The sequence below is a fragment of the Convolutriloba macropyga genome, chromosome 10 (assembly GCF_964194025.1).
Source record: "Convolutriloba macropyga chromosome 10, txConMacr16.3, whole genome shotgun sequence".
Classification (NCBI taxonomy): Eukaryota; Metazoa; Xenacoelomorpha; order Acoela; family Convolutidae; genus Convolutriloba; species Convolutriloba macropyga.
In genome coordinates this window covers 46221390-46244483 of record NC_134477.1, presented here as the reverse complement: position 1 = coordinate 46244483, position 23094 = coordinate 46221390, and the positions used below count along the sequence as shown (strand labels likewise).

At 36.8% G+C, this 23094-nt stretch overlaps 3 protein-coding genes across 3 annotated transcripts; all 3 read left to right on the top strand.

Moving 5' to 3' along the window:
* The first annotated feature begins 1965 nt into the window (after positions 1-1965).
* LOC142348042 (uncharacterized) lies at positions 1966-3847 on the top strand. The gene is made up of 2 exons (XM_075399209.1): positions 1966-2059; positions 2499-3847. The coding sequence occupies exons 1-2, from the start codon at positions 1966-1968 to the stop codon at positions 3845-3847; spliced, it is 1443 nt and encodes a 480-aa protein (XP_075255324.1).
* A 1668-nt stretch (positions 3848-5515) lies between these two features.
* LOC142348041 (uncharacterized) lies at positions 5516-6490 on the top strand. Its single transcript, XM_075399208.1, has 2 exons — positions 5516-6254; positions 6417-6490. Exons 1-2 carry the CDS (start codon positions 5516-5518, stop codon positions 6488-6490), a joined length of 813 nt encoding a protein of 270 aa, XP_075255323.1.
* A 2889-nt stretch (positions 6491-9379) lies between these two features.
* Positions 9380-21132, top strand: LOC142348599 (uncharacterized). Its single transcript, XM_075399997.1, has 4 exons — positions 9380-10077; positions 16091-16683; positions 20050-20188; positions 20716-21132. Exons 1-4 carry the CDS (start codon positions 9537-9539, stop codon positions 20946-20948), a joined length of 1506 nt encoding a protein of 501 aa, XP_075256112.1. The 5' UTR covers positions 9380-9536; the 3' UTR covers positions 20949-21132.
* Positions 21133-23094: the final 1962 nt, after the last annotated feature.

Below are 23094 nucleotides of genomic sequence, written 5' to 3'. Positions count from 1 at the left end.
CAACCTTCTCTCCAAATTCAGTCAGAGCAACAGACAATTTGCGCAGGATACTAGAGAATTGACTGAAGAATCAGTAAAAAATTTTTACAACGGTTGAACACATAAATCAATCAATGTCGTTGTTAGCAACCCCAACACCAGCATCAACCCTAATATCCAGAGCAAACATTCAGGACAGATTTGTTCTGAGTAATGCTCAATCCCCAGAACTCAACGTTGTTCTCAGAGAGCAAGAGAACAATTTCAACCAGTTTGCTTCAATTCAACAACCCTCCAATCCAATGAATCAAACTGCAGTCTTATTTCCTGTTGAATCTATTGATAACCAGCCGGAATTAATTCACTCATCAACTGGAGAATTGAACCAGTTCTCTAGTTCAAAGCTAATCACATTGCCCGCAATGCCAATGAATCAACCAGCAAATGCCACAGTTAGACCAAAAGAAAAGTCTTCTGTTCCCTTAAATAACAAACGAGAAGATCAAAGCATACAACGTCTTGCATTAGATTTACAAAACACATTTCAACATTACTTCTCAGTTAACAAAACCAATACATACCAAACATCAAGTTCGTGCAATTTGAATGAGCAAATGCTTCAGCGTCAATTTCATTCAAAAAAAGGAACAAACAGAGTGACAAATGAGACCACGCCAAATCCATATTGTTACGAAGACAGTCGTCACAATCCCCTACTTTTTGACAACAATCAAAGTGCAACTGCTCAAATTGTTTCAAACACTCAGTTTTCAGCGGTTCCAATATGTGAAAACCAGAACAGCGGAAAATTGGCGTCAGCAATGCCGTTACCAACAGTAGCGCAAACAAACGTTTCCCAACAATTTCAGAACCCAGTTTACCCATTTGGAGTTCTTTTTAGCAATGGAAATCGAACGGAAGAACCAAAAGATGGAATTGTTTTCCCCTCCAATACAACACTCAACAACCAAGGTACCAACCTTGTTTGCTGCACATCATCTCAGCCACCTAATTTTCCGCTTACTCCGGAAAATCCCTTTACAAACTACCAAACAGCCATTCTTCCCCCCTTTACTCAACATATTAGCCAACCAAACATTTCGGGAAATTCGAAACAAATTCCAAATTGGTCTTTCTCTGGAAAGCAGTTGTTTCAGCCACGAACTGAAAAACAAACAGAAACAATCCCGTTTGAAAATAATTTTAATTTACAAACCACAAACAAAAATTCCATTAAACTTCCACCAATAACAATATCAAATTTCAATGGTAACCCACTGAAATACCATGAGTGGATAAACAATTTTTTCAAACTAGTTCACAATAATACTAGCCTTACGGATACACACCGTATAACATACTTACAGAACTCGGTCGGAGGAAAAGCCAAAGAAAAAATTCAAGCCTACTCGTGTGACCCAGCTTACTACGCGATTGCTTTGAAAGAGCTCATGGATCATTTTGGAGTTTCCAGCATTGTTGTGAATGCTTTCATCAATCAACTGGAAGCCTGACGTCCGAACAATGACTACAACAAACAGAGTTTCGTATCTTTTGCTTCTTTTCTCAAACGATTAGTGCAAGCTTTTGAATATTTAGGCTTCAAAGCCGACTTGCAAAGTTCAACATTGATGAAAATGGCAAAAGAAAAAATTTCACATAATATTCTGATAAAATGGGCCCAGTATACAATAACATCAATTGGAAATCAACAGACCGTCTCTCATTTTCAGAAGTGGCTTGAAGTAGAGGCCCAAGTGTACGACAAAATCAACAGAGAAAATGTTCATAAGCCGTTTAATAATTGGAACACTTTCGGTCAAAACAGTAATAGCATTAGCAAAATTAACAACAACAATGATAATAGGAACAGCAATGCTGTGAATCAATTTTCTAATAATTCACAAAACAATTGGAAACGGAATTCATTGCACTCAAGTCGCCCTGCAAACCAGCATGAACAACCACCCTTTCCTCCGCGTAAAGATGCTGATCAGTCAAACAAGTCTTGCGAGAAATGCAACGGAAGTCACATACTCGCAACATGCCCTGAATACCAGAAATGTGCGCCAGACCAAAGGTATGACATTGTGAGCAAGAACAATCTTTGCTCGAACTGTTTTAGCAACAAAAATTTTAAGCGGTCATGCCCGTCCACAACACGATGCCAAACATGTAAAGGATTTCACCACACAACTTTGCAAGATCCTTCGAAACAAGTTAAGCGGCCCACCGCTGCCTTCTCAACAAGCAATCCCAATCAGCCGACACAAAATCTAGCAAGCCCCCGAACACAGCCATCCTTTCAACAACAAAATCAAAACAAAAAACTGACACTGTCAGCAGTACAAAGAGCCAGCAGACAAGATACGGTCAATCGTTTTCTGGTAAAAAACAATCACAGCAACAAAATATTCAATGCGCCCGTTTAAATGCTTCGTATCCGACCCTAAGCTTCAGTATCAACCGAAATACAATTCCTCCTACTGAATGGTATGAACAACTACAAATAATACCAGTTTCATTTGTAAACGGAAGTAAAGTGTTTGATACCTACGCCTTGATTGACCCCGGAAGCCAGTTCACCTTCCTGCTGGATAAAGTTGCTAGCTTTCTTAAGCTTCCCTGCGAAGCACAAGCATCAACAACTCTGCAGTACCTAAACACTGAACATGAAATGCCACTGTCCAAAATTAGTGAAACAGAGACAGTAACGCCTTATGACAAAATCAATCAACACTTCAGCATTACAAGAGCCTATAGCACGCCATGTCTCAATGTATCACCCGCTAACGTTCTTGAACTCAATCAATTATGCGACACCTTAAAGGAACTTAGTCACATTTATTTCCCTGACATAGCCAACGGTGCAATAGGCGCCCTTAAAATAGGTGTCAATACGTTTGCCTTCACATATCCAGTCGACGAAAACCAAGGTAGCAAAAAGCGCCCATTTGGCGTAAAAACAAAGCTTGGATGGACTCTCGCTGGAGAGTACGAGCTATCTCCTAAAACAATGAACGCAAACAAGCCCCCTCGCCAACCATTCATTTACCTTGTCTGCCGGAAAGACATTGAAGAAGAACCATTGGACAATTTGGTTCAAAGATTCTGGAAAATAGAAGCTGAATGCACATTACCCGAACAGAATGAAGACAGCTCACTAGACCAATTAGCAGTGCAAACAATGGAAAACTCAATTTGTCACAACGGTGAAAGATATCAGATTGGCCTTCCTTGGAAACCTGTAAAGAAGCTCCAGAATAACTTTTTTTCAGCAGTCAGTCAACTAAAAATTCTACAAAACCGACTACAAAACGATCCCGGTGTCAATCAGAAGTACAACCAGACACTCCAAACAGACTTGGATGAAAATTTTGTCAAGCCAGTCGAAATGCAAGCACCATCCCTAGAGTCAATATGGTACTTACCTCATCATCCAGTCACTAATCCAAACAAACCCGGAAAAGTGAGAAGAGTTGCCAACGCAGCATCAAAATTCCGCGGTGAATCACTGAACCCAAATCTTTTAACTGGACCTGATTTGCTAAATAACTTAGTTGGAGTGCTGTTGAGATTCAGAGATCACCCGGTTGCTGTTTTGTCAGACATCGAAGGAATGTTTATGCAGATTGCCGTGAGACAAGAAGACCAGTCTGCTCTTCGTTTCCTTTGGATGATAGACAACTCCATTCGACAATTCCAATTCACTAGATTAATCTCTGGCACAACATATTCACCATTTTGCGCAATTCATGTGCTCAATAAATGTGCAGAAGACAACAAAAGTGAATTTCCAGCCGCCTTGAACGCTATTAAACACCACTTTTATATGGATGACTTCATCCAGTGCCTGCCAACAATTTGAGAAGCCAAAAAAGTCATATCACAGACAACAAGATGCCTGAAAAATGGTGGCTTCAGGTTGACAAAATTTGTTTCGAACGAACAAGATGTACTCGCTGAAATCTCTTCCGACGACAAAGACGAAACAAAAGAGATCATAAGAGTCCTTGGTCAAAAATGGAACACAACAGCTGAAGATTTTGTCACGTTTCCTTTACAACAATTTCCTAAAGATGCAACAGTGTACACACAAAGGAACATATTCAGTTTGGTATCTTCAATCTTCGATCCCTTCGGTCTGTTTTCTCCCCTGACAATTAGAATCAAAATTGTTTTGCAGCAGATTTGGAAACTTGGAAGAAAATGGGATGCTTTGATACCACATGAACTACACCATGACCTCCAGAAAGTTCTAAACAGCTACTTTGCCATGCCCAAAATCCGAATACCAAGAACTGTTCACAGTTTCAGTAAAATCACAAGCCAACTTCGTATATTTGTGGATGCATGAATGGCAGCTATGGCAGCCGTTGCTTACCTCCGTACAACCAATAGTCAAACCACTCCGCCACAAGCATGTTTTCTCATGGGAAAATGCAAAGTTGCTCCCATTAAACAAATAAGTGTGCCGAAAATGGAAATAGAAGCCGCTGTTAAAGTAGTGCGCCTTCTACAACTGATCCAAAGAGAAATGACACTGACATTCGACCAAATTTTTCTCTGGTCCGACAGTCAAGTAGTTTTGGACTGGATAGCCTCAAATAAGAAGCAAAACGTTTTTGTTTCACACAGATTGCGAGAAATTCATAAAAGTTATTCACCACAGAACTGGCGTCACATCTCAATTATCTCTATCCCGCCGATCACGGAACTCGCGGTCTTGAGACAAACGAAATTCAGCAGAAATGGTTAGATCCGCCCCAAATTCTTTGCCAAAGCGAGTCGACCTGGAATGAGATAAACAAACCACGCGCAACATGTGCGGCAGTCACGAGAAGTCCCAAGACAATTAAACCTATAGTCGATCCGAGTAAATTCTCAACATGGAACAAACTTCTTCTGACAGTTGCAACAGTTTTCAACTTAATTAATCGTGCGAAAGAAAATGCGAACGAACAATCACCAATACACAACTGAACACATTCAATTTTCAAGAAATTATCTCCTGAAATTATCTCAGGACAGTTTTTTTCATTCGACCGTTAATTCCTTACAACGTGGAATCAAACTAGATTCTAAGTGCAAAATACGATGCTTAAATCCGCTGTTGGATGAGGACGGATTACTCAGATCTTGTGGTCGATTGCAGTATGCACCAACACAACTGGATTTGGGAAAACGTCCAGTAATTTTGCACGCCAAGGACAAAATTGTTCGTTTGTACTTGGAACATGCCGATCAAATATGTATTCACCAGTCCACAGAACCAACAAAAGCATTCATTCAACAACGTTACCATGTGATTAGCCTTCGTAAAGCGTTAGCAAGCGTACGGTTTCATTGTTTTTTATGTCGACGTTTTGACACGAAAAACATTCAACCAATTATGGCACCATTACCTAGTTTTCGTTTTCCAACAGCAAAAACACAGTTCCCCTTTGCTAATTCTGGTGTAGATTTCTTTGGACCCTTCTACATCGAAGATTCCAAAGGGATTTTAGAAAAACATTATATTCCAATATTTACATGCATGGTGACACGAGCAGTTCACTTAGAAACGTGTCCAGACCTCAATACAGATACGTTTCTCAATGCTTTAAGAAGATTTTACAGTCGTCGATGCCAGCCCCAACTTCTCTACAGCGACAACGGCAAAACTTTTGTTGGCGCTTCTGAAGAACTGAAGAAAACTGCTAAAGACTTGGACAATGACAGAATCTACAAAGCTTTAGCAGTAGCCAATACAACGTGGAAATTCAATCCCCCATACGGCCCTCATTTTGGCAGTGTCTGGGAACGTTTGATCCAGAGCGCCAAAAGAACGCTCCTCCTCATTCTAGGATCCAGAAGACTCTCTTTGGACACTTTCCTAACAATTATGGTGGAAACAGAATCAATCCTCATCTCCAGACCACTGACTAACGTTGCTGAGCAGCCTGCCAACGAGGAACCTTTGACTCCAAACCACTTTCTTATCCAGCGTCCCTTCAGTAGCTTGCCACCAGGACAATTTGGAGACCAGCAACCTGCAAGCTTGAAGACATGGAAGAACACGCAGAAGCTGATGAACCATATATGGCGACGCTTGGTGAAAGAGTATCTGCCAATGCTTAGCCGACGATCGAAATGGTCAAACAACAACGATCGACCTCTCAAAGTGGACGACATTGTTTGGGTGTTGGAAGACCAAACACCCAAGGGGCATTTGGCCACTGGGAAGAGTCATGGAGGCAACGCCAGGACGAGATGGAGAAACACGAGTCGTAAAGGTAAAAACGGCTTACGGCACGTTCGTTTGCCCCGTTTCCGGTCTCGCACGCGCTTTTTCTCCGTAGTTTTTTTCTTTTGGATTTTTCTCGCTCCGGTTTTAGGCAACGTGAGTTACCACTTTCCCACAAATTGATGTACTGACCATATTGACAACATTTCAGCCTGCAGTTTCAGAGCCAATTTCAAAGAGGATGACAAAAGACTTCAATCAATTGATGCCTCCGACAACCCTTGATGCCCCTTTTGTGCCCTTGCAGCATGTTGCCAATGTTATTGCAACTTTCAAGATGATTCAAAAACCGCCAAAATTGCAACAAAAACTTGACTCTTTTGTCCAACAACGTGAAACTTAGACGTGCTCTTTTAACAAATGATTAGACTTGAGATATGTTTTAAAACACGATTAACTAAAATACAAAAATTTTTCTCAGAACAGATGTGATCAAATTTGATAAAAATTGCAAAAAAAGTGGACAAACAGAAGGTTGAATGATTGCAAATCTGTTCGGTTGATTTTCAAACAATTTAACAAGAAAAACTATGAATAGAGGCAAAACAAATGGCGCCCAATGGAAGGAATTTAATCGAACCTTCTTGACTATTTTATGCATTTTTAGTGAGTAATTGATAAATCTTAATCTAAATTTTTATCTTAATCTCAATTATGATACATATTAATTGATAATTCTTAACCGAATTCTTGATAATTGATACATCTTAACCGAACCTTCTTGACTATTTTATGCATTTTTAGTGAGTAACTGATGAATCCTAATCTAAATTTTTATCTTAATTGCAGTTATGATACATCTTAATTGATAATTCTTAATCGTATTCTATTATTGATAAATCTTATTCTTAATCATTATTTTTCATAACAGCTATGAAGAATTGGTCGAGTGAAAAGATACAGTAAAAATAGTAGCCGAAATACCTCACATAACCAAAAATGGTTTCGCACATTTGTATTCGTTATAGCACGCCTCAATTTCCACCTGCAAACAATACAAGATGTGCGATCATATCTATGAAAAAAGGACGTTGAAGCAAGATCCAAATTTTTGTATTGTAAAATTGGCACAACTATATTAGGCAACAATAATGATGACGCCTCTTGCTAAAAGTTTTGTTGATTTTATTTTGTTTTTTCATCTGGAGAGAAAATTTTAACAAAGATCAAATACAAGGCTATAGAAAAAAGACCAAAAGAAAAAAGTTCTCTCGATTTGTTTTTCGATGTTCAGAGTTGCGTTTGAATAATCTAAATGAGAACAAAAAGTTTTTTGAAAGTTTTTTCGTCAGTGATTCCTTTTGATTGGTTTGCTAGTTTTCTAAATTAATTAATTGTTGATACAATTTAGCATCATATTTTTCCTGATTTTTTTTTCAAAAATTGATTAAGATTTAATTAATTAAGACTGAAGGCCACTGCTATTGTTCTTCTGTTTTTCAAGGTCTCAAAATATGTTGCAAATTGGTTGCAGAAAGAGAGGCAAAATAAAGAAAAAACTAAAAGTGAGAAATTTTTGTTCCCACTTTTTTGTTATCAAACACGCATTCTCTTTATGTCTTTTGTAAACTTCTAGATAGTGCCATTGTTGGAAAAGTGACTTACTTATTGTTCAGACATTGCCTCGAGGTAGTCCCTAGATATATGAATTGATGGGAAAAGGCACTCATCTAAGAAGAAATCTGTCAATACTTTTTCTTAACTGAAATGAATTTCAGCTCAAATTAATTTTTTCCTTTTGTTTGATATGCTATTTGCACTACACAGAAATCTTTAGGCAAGTAACAAAGTTTTTGGTCTGTGAGATCACTGAAGAGGCCATAATTTGAAGAATTGTTCAGAAAACCTGCAAATTTATGTTATAGTTTGAAAATTTAGGCTAAATTAACATGAAAGGCTGCCAATTTTTGCAATTCTTTTTGTTTCTTCATCTGGAGAGAAAATTTTGACAAAAATCAATTACAATGTTGAAGAAATAAGACCAAACGAAAAAGTCTCTATCGAATTTTTTTCGATTTTCAAGGTTGAGTTTGAAAAATCTAAAAGGCAGCAAAATTTTTTTTGAAGGTTTCCAAGCGAGCGATTTCTCTTCATCGGTCTGCTATTTTTCTAAATTTATTAATTGCTGATACAATTTATCTTCATATATTTCATGATTTTTCTCAAAAATTGATTAAGAATTAATTATTTAAGAACAAGCGCCACAGCTATTGTTCTTCTTGTTTTTCAAGGTCACAAAATAGGTTGCAATTATGTTGCAGAAGGAGCGGCAAAACAAAGAAAAAACTGAACCCAATTAGCTAAAAGTGAGAAATTTCTGTTCCCATGTTTTTTGTTATCAAATACGCATTGTCTTTACGTCTTTTATAAACTTCTAGATAGTGCCATTGTTGGTAAAGTGACGTAGTTATCATGCAGACATTGCCTCGAGGTATTGCCTAGAGATGGCATTGATTGGAAAGGGAACTCATTTAAGAAGAAACCTGTCAAAATTTTCTTCTGATTGAAATGAATTTCAGCTCAATTTTTTTTTCTATTTTACGCAGACTTTTTAGGTAAGAAGCAAAGTGCTTGGTCTGTTAGATCACCAAAGAGGCCATAAGTTGTCGAAATCTTTAGAAAAAAACTGCTAATTAATTTCAAATTTGCTAAACTTTAGGCCAAATTGACATAAAAAGCTACCAATTTTTGTTCAAAAACTTTGTTAAAAAATAAAAGAAGTTCTTGAATTCACTCTTTTTAGTAAAATTCTGCAGGCGTAGAGCTTTTATTTGATGCCATACATGTTAGTCTGTGATGCTTCCCAAAAAGTCAAAACATGTCTGAACAACTTGGTGTAGCATAAAGACCTCACCTTTTTTCAAACATTTTTAGCTGTATTCTACTTCGGCTGTTTTTTCTACGGCTCTTTAATAAGCCACACTGCAGGTGTGAATGGTTTAATTAAAAATGGTCTTATGCATTCTAAATAGCAATTTTCAAGCAGTCAGCTCTTTATAAACTCAACGATACATAAAATTGCAATTTTGCTAAATAAATAATAAACATAATGAGACACTTAATAGTATTGATTAAATATTTGCATAACAAAAAGTTATTTTTTTCTTAAATTTTGGTCAACTGATAAACAAAAATAATCAAAATAAGAGCAGAAGCTATTTACGAAAGGCTTCTTATTATTCAACTTTGAGACCACAAACGTTCTTAATTGGACCATATGCATTTTTTGTGCTTAGTTATAAAAAAGTTATAAATTTTAACGCTCAGTCAAATGAAAATGACAATGATTGTCTCTTTAAAGTTGGCCCTGAGCTCACTGTTAGTTACTTTTGTAATTGCAGACGATGCAATTGTTGCAAACGTAACCAATGCTCAGGGATGTGCTTCGGAACCTTACGTGTTACCGGAATCGTTCAAAGTGGGAACCACGACTGTAACTTCAATCTACTTGTGTCACAATGGCTACATAACAGTCGCCGGGCAATCTGCCAATTTGGAGAAGCCAGATGATTTGCTGGATCCTCCAACCACGGTTATTGCGGGTGGTCTGATTGGTTCAAATGATACTGGTTCCGCTTTTTTGAAAACTTTCGACAACACAAATTACTTCGCTAGTGCTGTACCTTGCTTCACGTACGAATTCGAGATCGGAGCGCTGTGGGATTTTGACAACGGGAAGAGAGGAGTGTTCGTAGCCTGTGGCACTGATGACATGGGCGTGAAGAGGTGTTTGTTTGAGGTTGACGTCGACAGCTTAGGTCAAATTGCCGATGATGGACAGTACATGCGCTTCGGAATAAACGGACCAGAAAGTAAGTCTAAATTGAATTGTTTTGATTTTCACCTGTTGTATTGGCGAATACAATTTTCTGATATATTTTTTAGTCTCAGTAATGTTATGAACCCATCTCATTGATAAAATTCGGTATCAAACTTCTGGGCTAGTTCTCTTCTTAATAGACTCAGCAAACCAATATTAGCGCAAAACACGCAGGGTGACTTGTTCACACAGGGCGATGAAAACAAAATGATTTCCTGTCTTGTGAAAACTATCCGATTCGTCATTGCATGTTACTCTTTTCTAGAAGAACACAAAGAGCTACGAAGTCAATGTATACAGCATTTAACTAAATCAATCATACAAATTACTGAGAAATTTTAATTTACAACTCATAGGACCCCATAAATCATATCTTTTTTCGAAACTTTTGGGGTGGAGCCGTAAAACGGTAACGATGAAACGAAGACAATTTACAACTAGTTGTATCACTCTTTACTTATCCTCATCATCGTAGGTTATCAGATTGCTTTTTTGAGAACTACTCAACAGATGGAAAACCCAAAATACTATCTAAAGGCAAATGAAACAGGCGATCACAGCGACTCAAAAAGTGAGCACAATACCAATGCAAGCAATGTGCAGTTTTTTAAAGGAAACTGTGATGAGCATCGATAATCGTTATCACATTATACCAAGCACAATACAATTTTCCCAAACAGAATTTTATACAATGCGGGTGCTTAAAAATTTTAGGAAAATATCAGAATTCGATACACTGGATGGGACTGAGATCATGGGGCTCAGATAACGTCTATTGGGTTAATTCGATGCAAGTTTGGACGTACTCCAATTTTAAGCAACCCATGAGCACTCGGAAAAATATTTCAAGCAAATTCAGCTCAAATTGATGAACTCTCAGTGAATCTGATCTTTTCATCGTTCATTTAAAAATAGAATGACCAACTTTTTCGGGGGTTGCAGTGTTTTAATGACATAATGAAAAAAATTGAGCACATATGTGCAGACTTGTCACTGTATCCCTGTAGAGTTGCAATAGAGGTGGTCGCAATTTTTCAGTTATAGTAAAATGACTGCGATTAGAGTCCAGATGTTCACTTGAAATTCTCATATATATTTTCAGTATCAAAGAGCATTTTTAGTCTTAAATTGAGCAACAGAGGAGGAAAAAAACAAATGTAATCTAGATCCAAACTTCTAGGGGGCTGGTGCACCGGTGAGTTTTGTGGTCGTTGGTCGGATGCAACTTCCATGACATAATCGCAAAGAAAACAAGAAAGTGATTTAGAGCAGTTGGTTAAAAGCAAAAAAAGCTGGGCCTCTACTTTTATTTTCAAAAACTGCTAAAATTTTAGCGTCTGATGGACTCGTTCTTGATAATAAAGCCACAAATAAACCGCTAGCATCTCGACAGAAAAAAAACATTCTGCCTTCAGTTACATCCCCAAACAATCTGGTGTCAAACATTTTTGATTTTAGTTATAAAGACGTTTACAAAGAACATATATCCTTCAACAGACAGACTGCTGCTTGACCCGGCAAAACGATTTCTGAGTGTTTAACGACACTCAGTTCAATGCGCAGCCCTAGATGAATCGGACTCAGCGTTGAAATTAAAAAAAGCAATTTGTAAACGCAGACTGCAGAGCAGTTATCTGAGTTTTGAGGTTCCACCTTACATTCCAAAAAAGACGAGCGGGGTGCGGGGTGGGCTCCATTGCACAGCACACCGAACTCACAAAAGAGAACTGGAAGTTACATGACGGATTTGCCGTAGTGTGAGACCAACTTAACCAACCTTCACAAACCCTCCTGAAAGGATGGCCTGAAAGAGGTCTCTTTTTAAGAAAAGACGAATGTGAAGTTTTTCAGAAACCGATGAGCCATTTTTAGAAAAGGAAGTGAAACTGGGTTTGAGTCATGTTTTCGAGTTGATTGTGGCTGCAATATGAAGCAGCTAAAACGATGTTTCATGTTGGAGAAAAACGATTCAAAGATCTTCAGAAATACTTGAAAAATTGAGCTACTTCTACAATATAAAAGTCAATGGATATTGTTTGACATCGCTCTGAATACTGCAAAAGTTGTTTCCTCTCAAAGAGACATACAAAGAACACAAAAAGCTACGAAGACAAACTATACAGCATTTAACTAAATCAATTACACAAATTACTGAGAAATTTTAATTTACAACTCATAGGACCCCATAAATCATATCTTTTTTCGAAAATTTTGGGGTGGAGCCGTAAAACGGTAACGATGAAACGAAAACAATATACAACTAGTTGTATCACTCTTTACTTATCCTCATCATCCCAGGTTATCAAATTACTTTTTTGAGATCTACTCAACAGATGGAAAACCCAAAATACTATCTAAAGGCAACGTAAACAGGCGATCACAGCTACTCAAAAAGTGAGCACATTACCAATGCAAGCAATTTGCAGTTTTTTAAAGGAAACTGTGGTGAGCATCGATAATCGTTATCACATAATACCAAGCACAATACAATTTTCCCAAGCAGAGTTTTATACAATGCGGGTGCTTATAAATTTTAGGAAAATATCAGAATTTTATACACTGTCATGGGGCTCAGATAAGGTCTATTGGGTTAAGTTGATGCAAGTTTGGGCGTACTCCAATTTTAAGCAACCCAGGAGCACTTAGAAAAACATTTCAAGCAAATTCAGCTCAAATTGATGAGCTCTCAGTGAAATCTGATGTTTTCATCGTTCATTTTAAGATAGAATGACCAACTTTTTCGGGGGTGCAGAATGAAAAAATTGAGCACATATGTGCAGCCTTGTTGCTGTATCCCTGAAGAGTTGCAAAAGAGGTGATCGCATTTTTTCACTTATAGTAAAATGACTGCGTTTAGAGTCCAGATGTTCACCTGAAATTCTCAAAAATTGTTTTCAGTATCAAAGAGCATTTTTACTCTTACATTGAGCAACAGAGGTGGAAAAAAACAAACGTAATCTAGTTCCAAACTTTTAGGGTGCTGGAGCACCGTTGAGTTTTGTGGTCTTTGGTCGAATGCAACTTCCATGACATAATCGCAAAGAAAACAAGAAAGTGATTTATAGCAATTGGTTAAAAGCAAAAAAGCTGTGCCTCTAATTTTATATTCAAAAAACTGCTAAATTTATAGCGTCTGATGGACTCGTTTTTGATAATAAAGCCACAATTAAACCGCTAGCATAAACTAGCATCTCGACAGAAAAAAAACATTCTGCCTTCAGTTACATCCCCAAACAATCTGGTGTCAAATATTTTTGATTTTAGTTATGAAGACGTTTACAAAAAACATATCACTTTCAACAGACAGACTGCTGCTTGACGCAGCAAAACGATTTTTGAGTGTTTAACGACACTGAGTTCAATGCGCAGCCCTATATCAATCGGACTCAGCGTTGAATTTAAAAAAACAATTTGTAAACGCAGACTACAGAGGAAATTTCTTAGGTGCCACCTTGCACTCCAAAAAAGACGAGCGGGGTGCGGGGTGGGTTCCATTGCACAGCACACCGAACTCACAAAAGAGAACTGAAAGTTACATGACGGAGTTGCCGTAGTGTGAGACCAACTTAACCAACCTTCACAAATCCTCCTGAAAGGATGGCCTGAAAGAGGTCTCTTTTTAAGAAAAGACGAATGTGAAGTTTTTCGGAAACCGATGAGCCATTTTTAGAATGGGAAGTGCAACTGGGTTTGAGCCATGTTTTTGAGTGTATTGTGGCTGCAATATGAAGCAACTAAAACGATGTTTCATGTTTGAGAAAAACGATTTTAAAGATCTTCAGAAATACTTGAAAAATTGAGCTACTTCTACAATATAAAAGTCAGTGGGTATTATTTGACATCACTCTGAGTTCTGCAAAATTTGTTTTCTCTCCCTTAAAAAACACCAACAATTGAATAAGATGTGTTGAAGAAAATTTTCGACAATTTTCAAACAGAGACTTTAGATTAATATCTTGGAACAGTTTTTTCCTATATCACATGGCAGCACGCATGTCTTCCTGAAAACTGTCTTATTAAGGGATCAAACAACCTCAACAGAAACATCAAGCTTGTTACGTGGGATCCCTCACAGCATCAAGTGCTTTGGTTACAAAAATCTCAGGTCTGTCTAACAAAGAGGAACCTGGTTTTGCAGCTCCCTATGAGACTTTTGATTCATTTTGTCTGCTATTATGAAACAAAAAAATTGAGGTTATAGATCTTCAGAAGTTTGCAGACTCGAAAGATGACCAAAATTCAGTGATAGAGAATGCTAGACTTTCGTTGCTGTCACTTCCACAATCCAGCGCACGAGTATCTGCATTTCCTGTACCTGCTTCAGGTCTCTTTTTGTCCAACAATTAATTTGGGATAAGCGTAAAGCACAGACTTGCAGAAAACAAATTAAGACTTTAAGAGAATATGCCTATATTGCTTTTACAGAACTCTGGATGCATTAAGTGACCATGCTGTTGTGTATCACGGACTTGGAGCACTCAATTGCAACACATGATAGAAATTGAGACCGAATCGTAACACCGTTTTCAATGGCTAAATTGCCTCCAGTTTTGGAAGAACAAAACCTTATGACTCAAAGCTTTTCTTTACCAGAAGACATTTTTCTGCCATCAAAGATATTGAGCCGTACGGCTGCTCCTGGTGTTGTGCTGAGTTCTTTGAACGTCATTGAAATAGGGCTAAGAAGTCAAGGCAGTCAACTATTTGTGCTACTGGCTGTGTAATTCTTAGTAAATGGTTTGTTTTCAATCTTCTAAAAAACTTTGGAAAGGATAGCCACAGTTTCAGGCAGCAGAAGTTATCTATTGGAAGTGTTTTCTATTGCTCCCGACAGGTTGTCAAGGTTTTTCTCAGTAAATGTAATTTATGGGTCTGCGGTAATGTTGCGAGCCCGGGCGCCATTAAAGTCTTTGCTGATTTTGAGAGAATTTCCAAGCTCACCAAAGGAAAGAAAAATTCTTCTAAGGCATCTGAAATAACGTAGTACTTGTTCTTGTCATTGTGTTGTTACCTGATCAAGTAGGTGGAACTTCAGTAGTTGATCCAGTCCAGAGAAACCACTCAGGATATTTTAATTTTTTCAAACACAAGCTTTTTATCTTTCCTGGCCAAAGTGGGGAGACTAAAAACAAAAGTTCTTTTGCGGAGAATTGAAATGGACTGATGAAAGATGATTAATTAAACTGTTGATCTGTTATATCGATGCACATAGTTATGTTTACCAAGTTAATTGTCAATTCAAATTTTCTAAATTACAATATGTTTTGCCGACAACACCCGCTAGAACTCTGTTTTTAGCGCTAAGAGTATGTAATCAGTGATGTTCTTGAGATGTTTTTACGATATCGTGCGCTTCCAGCTTTTTGTTTATTCTGCAAAAGTCGATAGTTGGCGGTTTTGCAAAAGCAAAATCTTTTACGTGGAGCATTGCCTCTTTGGTTTTGTTTTCAAAAGGCGACATTGTTCTAAAGATATCTTGCGTACTTTCCTTTAAAGTAGAAAGCTAACTCATGATAAATTACAAATTTGTTAGTACTTTGAGTCAAATGATTTTTGTGTGTGCCTCTTGTTGACCAAAATGTTGACTTGTAAGTTTCTTCCGAGTCAAGTGACTAACTGCTATATATCTTAATTGATTGTATTGCAGGAACATGTTCGTTTTGGCATAGACTTGCCTGTTCTTACACGTCAATAACTTTGTAATATTTTTGTTTTTGTATTGTTTCTCTTGCAATTTATCTGCTATCCTTTTTTTTCTATTTTTTTTCCATTTGGATTTAAAATTAAGGAAAGTATGCAATACTCCTAAACACATAACCCAGCCTCTTGTATCGTGTGAAAGTTCCATCACAAAGTTCTTGGTAACAAAAAATTCCATTTTAAGTTCTTAACAAATATTCAAAAAGTGTTTTGAAAGAATTGTGTGTTGTAAATCGAAATTAACCAACTGCAAGAAGATCTAGACTTTCTATCCAAAATGTAGTTGATTATATATAATTTTTTAGTTACTCTTTGGGAAATGGAAGGATCGGGAACAGCAAATGTCTCACTTTTGGCAACTACAGACAATAACAATTACACTAGAACCTGGTTGTTTGAATTGGACCAAAGGGGATCACGTGACCCAATCATGCCTCTTAACCCGGGCAGTTTCTGCGCTGAATTTCCGATTGGTGATGATGCTGGCAATAGTTTGAATCAGCTCACTGATGGCATATGCTCGGATCCTGTCCAGCTCAGCAACAACATTAAAATATTCGACATTCAATTTAATAAAGTTTGTATATGCAACGATGGCTATGTTGTGCTTGATTGCAAAAATGCATCTGCAATTTCAATCACTCCCTCAGATTTCTTTGACTTGAGAGAGTACATAATTGCGCCGGCTTTGATTCAGAACAAATTTGTCTCGGGTACGCGACAGAAACGAGATATTGATGGTGCCGAGGTCTCATATCGACGGATGTCGGATAATGACTTGTCAACTGTAATATTCAAGCTCCAAGATCCGAAGTTTGATGCTGATTTTGGATACATTGCGACTTGGTATCATGTGGGTGATCGGCCGAATGATATTGTTAACACTAACACTTTTCAGGTGAGTAAATTTTATAAGGGACAGGATATGAGGGAGAACTTATTCAAAAGGTAAACCCGAAAAATCAGTTCAAGCAGATATTGAGCCGCAGGTAATGGCGTTTACTTAGCGAGTATTAGAATATTGACCCCTCAAAAATTCAACCAAAAAGATGTAAGAGAGAGGTTAATTTCCATAGCAATGACGTGATGATATGTGATGTTAAATATGTTTGCACATGGGTGTTAATGATGTGACTTTTCAAAATTCTCGTTCTAAACGTAAAAACATAGCAGGACAAATCCGGAAGCAAGGACAAGGACTAGGACAAGGACTCTGAGTGCATTAAAAAAACCATTTAAAAAAATCCTGCCGAAAATTGCAGAAAAAAACTGTAGAATTTGAGATCATTTTGATTTCGTTTTCTGGTACTGATTCTGTTCACTTTAGATTGCTTTTCTGAGCAACCAACTGCTGTTTAAAAACACTTTGAGCAGAGAATGAATCTAGACTAGAGAAGTCAAACTTTTGAACAAGCTGTGACTTAAGGTAAAGCTGAAGTTAAACAAACTTGACACGATTTTCACTGATTAATTAAGAAAACGAACCAGAATGGACTATGCATGGATTGGGAACGCCATTTAGAAAACAATCAAATAGAAAAATTGAAAAATAGTAAAAATCAGTATCAAAATGTCGCATTTGAACAAAGAACCACAAGCGAGAAAACGAATTTTTGTCCAAACACCGTTTTCTCACCGAAACCTAATTTAAACAATTTTTGTTGTGAAATATTTGGAAGTTCAAAAAAAAAAGATTTTTTAAATTTGCTCCAATAAAACGACCTATGTTTTTTAACAGTAGCTTTGGAAGAAAGAAACCAAGAGTTGAAATTTACCGATAAAACAACGGAAAATATCGGAGTTTCGTTATTTTGTTCCATTTATTAATCTACTTTCACTGACTTAACCGGACTTAACCGCATGAACATTGTTTTTTCTTCGTTCTCCTTGTATTTCTCTTTTTTGATGAAAGGGGCATCTTGCGGCAGCAGCAGTGAGATTTTTTTTGGGACATTATCGCCTTAAAGACAAGATTTAAGGCTCGGCCGTAAATATTCCTTCCATAGAAACTCGACATCAATGAAAAAATTGCATTAAAATCTGTATTGCGAAGAACCCACCCACCCATTTTTTTGGAAGGAAGTTCATCTTATTACTTGACATCTCATTCCTTAATTTTTTAAAGCCAAACAAGTTGCATCTTAAACTTTGAAGATTAGAGTTTGACCCAACAGAAAAAACTACGAACTAACTTGAAAATGGAACCAATAAGAGAATAGGAGATCAGTGAAGTAAATTCAATAGGAGTGTTAATTGCCGATTAGCTGAATTGTAAAAATTGATTGCCGGTTATTAAAGAAGTGGCAGTCAATAACGAATTATTTGGCACCCTGATCTAGTGAACAATTTATGAAATTCGCTGAAAACTTCAGCAATTAACCCTTCACGGTTCATGTAACGTCCAGTGAAAGGTCTGAAGAGCACAGTGAGTAGAAAAAAGTAAATCATTTATTCTGGCAAATAAATCCAAAAGCTGGCAAAGTTAGATCGCAATCCACAAGGAAATAGGTATAATAAACTATAAGTGCACATTGAAATAGCTATTTATGATAAAAACTCACGTTGTCAGATCAAAGGGATCAAAAATGTGGATTTTAGAAACTAAGGAAACAGTCTCATGCTGCTCAAATTTATTATTCTATGCAAACACGAAGAGTATAAAATTTTTGCAATCAATTTGCATTCAAGTTAACAGTTGAACCTCAAACTTCTTCCATGGTAATGTAAAACAGACACACTGGAGCACGCAAACCGAAAAACAAATGGAACTACTAAATCTTTCTATTTTCCTGTCATATTCTATGTTTTCAATGCAGCCATCAGTTCGAAAAGTTTTTGTTGCAGATGTTTCTGACGTATACAAAACTGACATGCAAAAAGTGTCATTTTGGCTGCTGCAGTCGTTCAATCGAAAATTATATGATTTCAGCATCTTAAGGGACAGATTTCCATTTCCTCTATGATCAACACATTTTTTAACATCTGGAGTTATTAGAGTGAAAATGATTGTTTCTACCAAGTAGCAAGCTGAGTCACTTACCGTGGAAACGATGGCTTACCATGCCACACTATAAAGCTCCTTTGTTTAACTTTGCTTGATTTTGGTGTCAAAAGGGACAGGGTAAATCGCTATCAAATGGTAAATTAAATATCAGGAGAATGAGAGCAAAAACAGCGTGCATCTCAATTATTACTATGACTCACACAAAAACTCTGGAATTAAGCTCGACAAAAACCCTTCAGTTAGTCAGAGAATCAAAACTTGATATGCCTTGTCATTTCATACCAGATCATTATAAATCTGGCAAAAAATTGAAATCTTTTGCCAAGATCTTGATAGGGCAAAAATGCTCGGAACGCCTTAGTTAAATCTTGGCCAGATTCTAAAAAAATAGTTTTGCCATAATTCCAAAACAGAAAACAGTTTTATTAAACCTATGAATCGACAATTATTTTTTTACATAGAGTATGAAAGAGACAAAAGAAAACTGAAACTTTTTGATCATCGTTCTGTTGAACTTTTGATCTCTCGGACTTTTTATTTTGATAGGACATTACTACTCGGAACACTTTGGTTAGATTTTGGTAAGATATTTTAGGAAAAGTTCATGGTGCCAAAATCTTGTTAAATCTTGGCAAAAGAAAATTAATGTCTACAACTCAGAAAGGTAAAATTTCTTGTGTATGGTGCCGAGATCCAGTTTTTTTCATACCCATGGGGAGATCTTACAGTTTGTTTGGATCTTTTCAACAATGGCCCCTTTTGCAAAAGGGGGGCTATTTTTGAATGGAATTTAAGCGCGCAATTCATTAACCAAACAGAGACAACTAATAACTTTCCACGTATGCGCATACTATGTTATACCGAATAGAATAAAAGACGCCATGCTATGCCAATTAAACGAATTGGAATACAAAGCGAATTGAATTTCCGACTGGTGGGTTGGTGGCGGCGCTTCACGCGCGTCGTAGCTTTGCCGCGATAACTGACCGGCGATTTCCGGATTACATCCCACAGCGCATGAGAAGCATGGCCGTGAACAGCGGTACGCAGTTGCGCTCAAACCCATATTCGGCTACATTACCGTAGGCCGAGTAATATTGTCGTAAAAAGTATAGCAGAGAAGGGGGAGATTCTCTACTAGGTACAAAAGGGGGCGATTGTTGAAAAGATCCTTTCGTTCATATATTGATATTTTCTCGACATGGAACATGCAAGATCTTGGCAAGATAAAGCATGTTTTTTCACGGGCTATGATTTTAGTTGAGTGTTGTATGTGACAATGGCTATGATGGCACTGACAGACAGCGTTGTGTGGCCATAATTTACTACTTCGAAATGGGATACACTCAAACTGTAGCTGGTGAACAACTCATTGCTGGTATAAATGGACCGGGAAACAGTAAGCAATCAAATTCTCACGCTAAAAACGTCCTCCGGTACCTTTTACCAACTTATTGAATAAATTCCTAACTCTTGTAGCTGATTTCTCCCTTTTGCCGATTGATACATTGCAAAATTTGACTACACTTATTTACCTTAAATTATCTTAATTGATCGGTAAGTTGCAACAATTTTCTTTGAAAATACGTTTATATAGGTACATTAGTTGCTTGTAACTACCGTGGCAGTTTTAAGTTGATGCTTTTCAGATTTGTAACATTTATCCTTGCTACTGATGTATAGCTGCTGTAGAAAACTCTACGTTATCAAAAAATTACGCAAATTCCTAAATAATGGTTTTAGCGCATCACACACAATGAGAATTGCTTTACAGTTGTTAATGTTAACATTGTTTTCTTATCTCAAAGATAATTATTTTGTATAGTTATAAAGCAATAATTGATTTTCAGAAAAAAAATGCTTCTGAGAAAATCAAACTAATGGGTCACACGTAAAGTTAATTGTGTATAATTAAAACTGTTTCAGAAATCGATTACACCTTGATCCCTGAGAATATACCGCCTGAAAACATCAGTCTCTACTTGACTGGAAACACTGGAATATTCCTGTTGGATTTGCGAGAACATCTGAGTGATGACGTAGAAGCTGTGGCCAGATTTGACCGTAACAAGTTCACGTCGGGTGTCGAAGAAATGAGACCACAGATGATCTCTTGCTTCCTTTCCATAATTGGTGTGGTTATGATTAAATTGGGATAAAAATTGTGTGATGCGGCAGCCCACCTGTACAAATTGCATAAATGCGCTGTAAAGATTAATAATAATTAATTATGATGATATTTACATGTAAGAATCAGAATAAAAGTATCGAATGGATTATGCGGTCATTATCTGATCTTATTTATTGAATAGAGCTGCAGTTGTAAATTTATGAACACTTTGATTTTGCTGTTTGCTAGGTGAATGGTTTTTTAACAGCCGCCGTCAGCCTCTCAAACGACTATTATTTAGGCACTGTCCTTTTTTACAATTCAAAGAATTTGAATTTTATTGGTGCGCTACTTTTTTACAATTGAAATAATTTGAATTGTGTTCGGGCGCTGTTATTTTTTGAGATCTGTTCACTTATTTTCAAGACTTGTGAAGTCAAATTGGAGTAGTGATTTTGGTCGCACCGAAACAGGAAGTGGAGCGAAAAAGCGAGTGGTTTTGCGTCGGTAATTTTTTCGCTCTAATTTTAAAATAGAGTGAGAAAAAAATTCGCTTTCTCGCTAGTGGTTTTTTGTTCACGTGTGGCAATTTCACTGTGATATTTACTGTTTTTCGATTTTTTGGATCGGATTTTTTTTCTAAATAGTTTTCCCAGCCTCTTCATAGTTCATTTTGGGTCTACTTTTTAGTTTGAACCAAATTTCCACTTCTCGCGGGTGGTTTTTTGTTCACATGCGGCATTTTGAAATTGATTTTCTGTTTTTTTTTTAACTTTGATCTGATTTTCCAGTTCAATCATAGTCCGTTCTAGTCTAATTTTTTGTTTAGTCAATGAAAATTCTTTGAATTGTACGCCAGGACTTGTCCTGGTATGTTTTTTAAGATCTGTTCAGGCTTTTTTCGGCTTTTTCACGTCAGTGAGAAGTCAAATTAGATGGGTGATTTTGGTGAAACTGAAACAGTAAAGGGTGCGAAAAATCGAGTACGTTTGAGGCGTGATTTATATCAAAATACTATTGTAATATTTGTTGTATTATCACTTAGTATTATCAATGACAGGTCTGATTGGTTGCCAATGAGGCATAAAAGAAACTAATTAATGGCTCGAATTAATAGCTAGTGGTTTTCATGACTTCGACACTACTTTTTCTAAAAAAACATGACTGATTTTTTGGGTTCTGCAAGTATTTATTGTATTTTTTGATGTCTTATCTTGTAATCTAATTGGGACAGGTATCTGACGCTGCTAATAGGAATTACTATTATAGATTTAATTGTTTTCGTTCAAAGCTAGAGCTTTCTATGACATTGAAACTAATTGTTCTCAAAAATATTTATCGAAATTCATCGGTTCCTAAAAAAGGGTTTCAATTAAAGCTCATCAATTCAGTTCATAGCTATTGCCTTTTGTGATTTATACACTGGATCGCTGGTTCGTTTTTCTAAAAAGAAATCTTACTGATTTTTTTGTTTTGCTAGTGTTTGTTGTAGTTATTGCTGTCTTATCACTTCAATTCACTGATGACAGGCCTCAACGTTGGTAGTTGGGATTTAAACTATTTAGTGTAATTGTATCCCTCAGTAGCTGTTCCGATCTGTTACCTTTATACTAAGTGTTTTCAAAAAATGTAGGCGAATTTTTTTGGTTTTTGGTTATTTTTGGCTTGTTATTTAATATTACTAGTGGGAGGACCCATTGTCATTCAATGGCATCTGATTTATGAAAAGTGGAGAGGTATAGTTGGAAGTTTGACTTCATAGCAATTGTGTTTTGGTATTGATCACTTCTTTTCAAAAATTAAATGTTGAACTTTTTTAAATCTTGCTTGTATTTGTTGTTCTTGTGTTGTTGTATTAGTCTCATTATTATCAGCTCTCATTTGCCTTTTAGAGCAGACTAACTGATTGTCAGGTCGTAAATTAAAACAATTCATTGAAATGTATTTCAGGACTTGTCCTTCTTTGTTTTTTTATTTCGCTTTACCGTTTGATCACGTTTTTTCTTTTACATAAGTCACGACTTTCACGTTTGACTTCTGACTTACCTCACTCACTGTTTCAACTGAGTGTCGTTTAAATCCATTCACTCATTGAAATACTCAAGATAGGGAATAAATTCAATAGCAAAAGAGCAAAATCAAAAGAGACGGGATAAACCAATGAAACCCGGTCATTTTTTCATTGAGAATTGGGT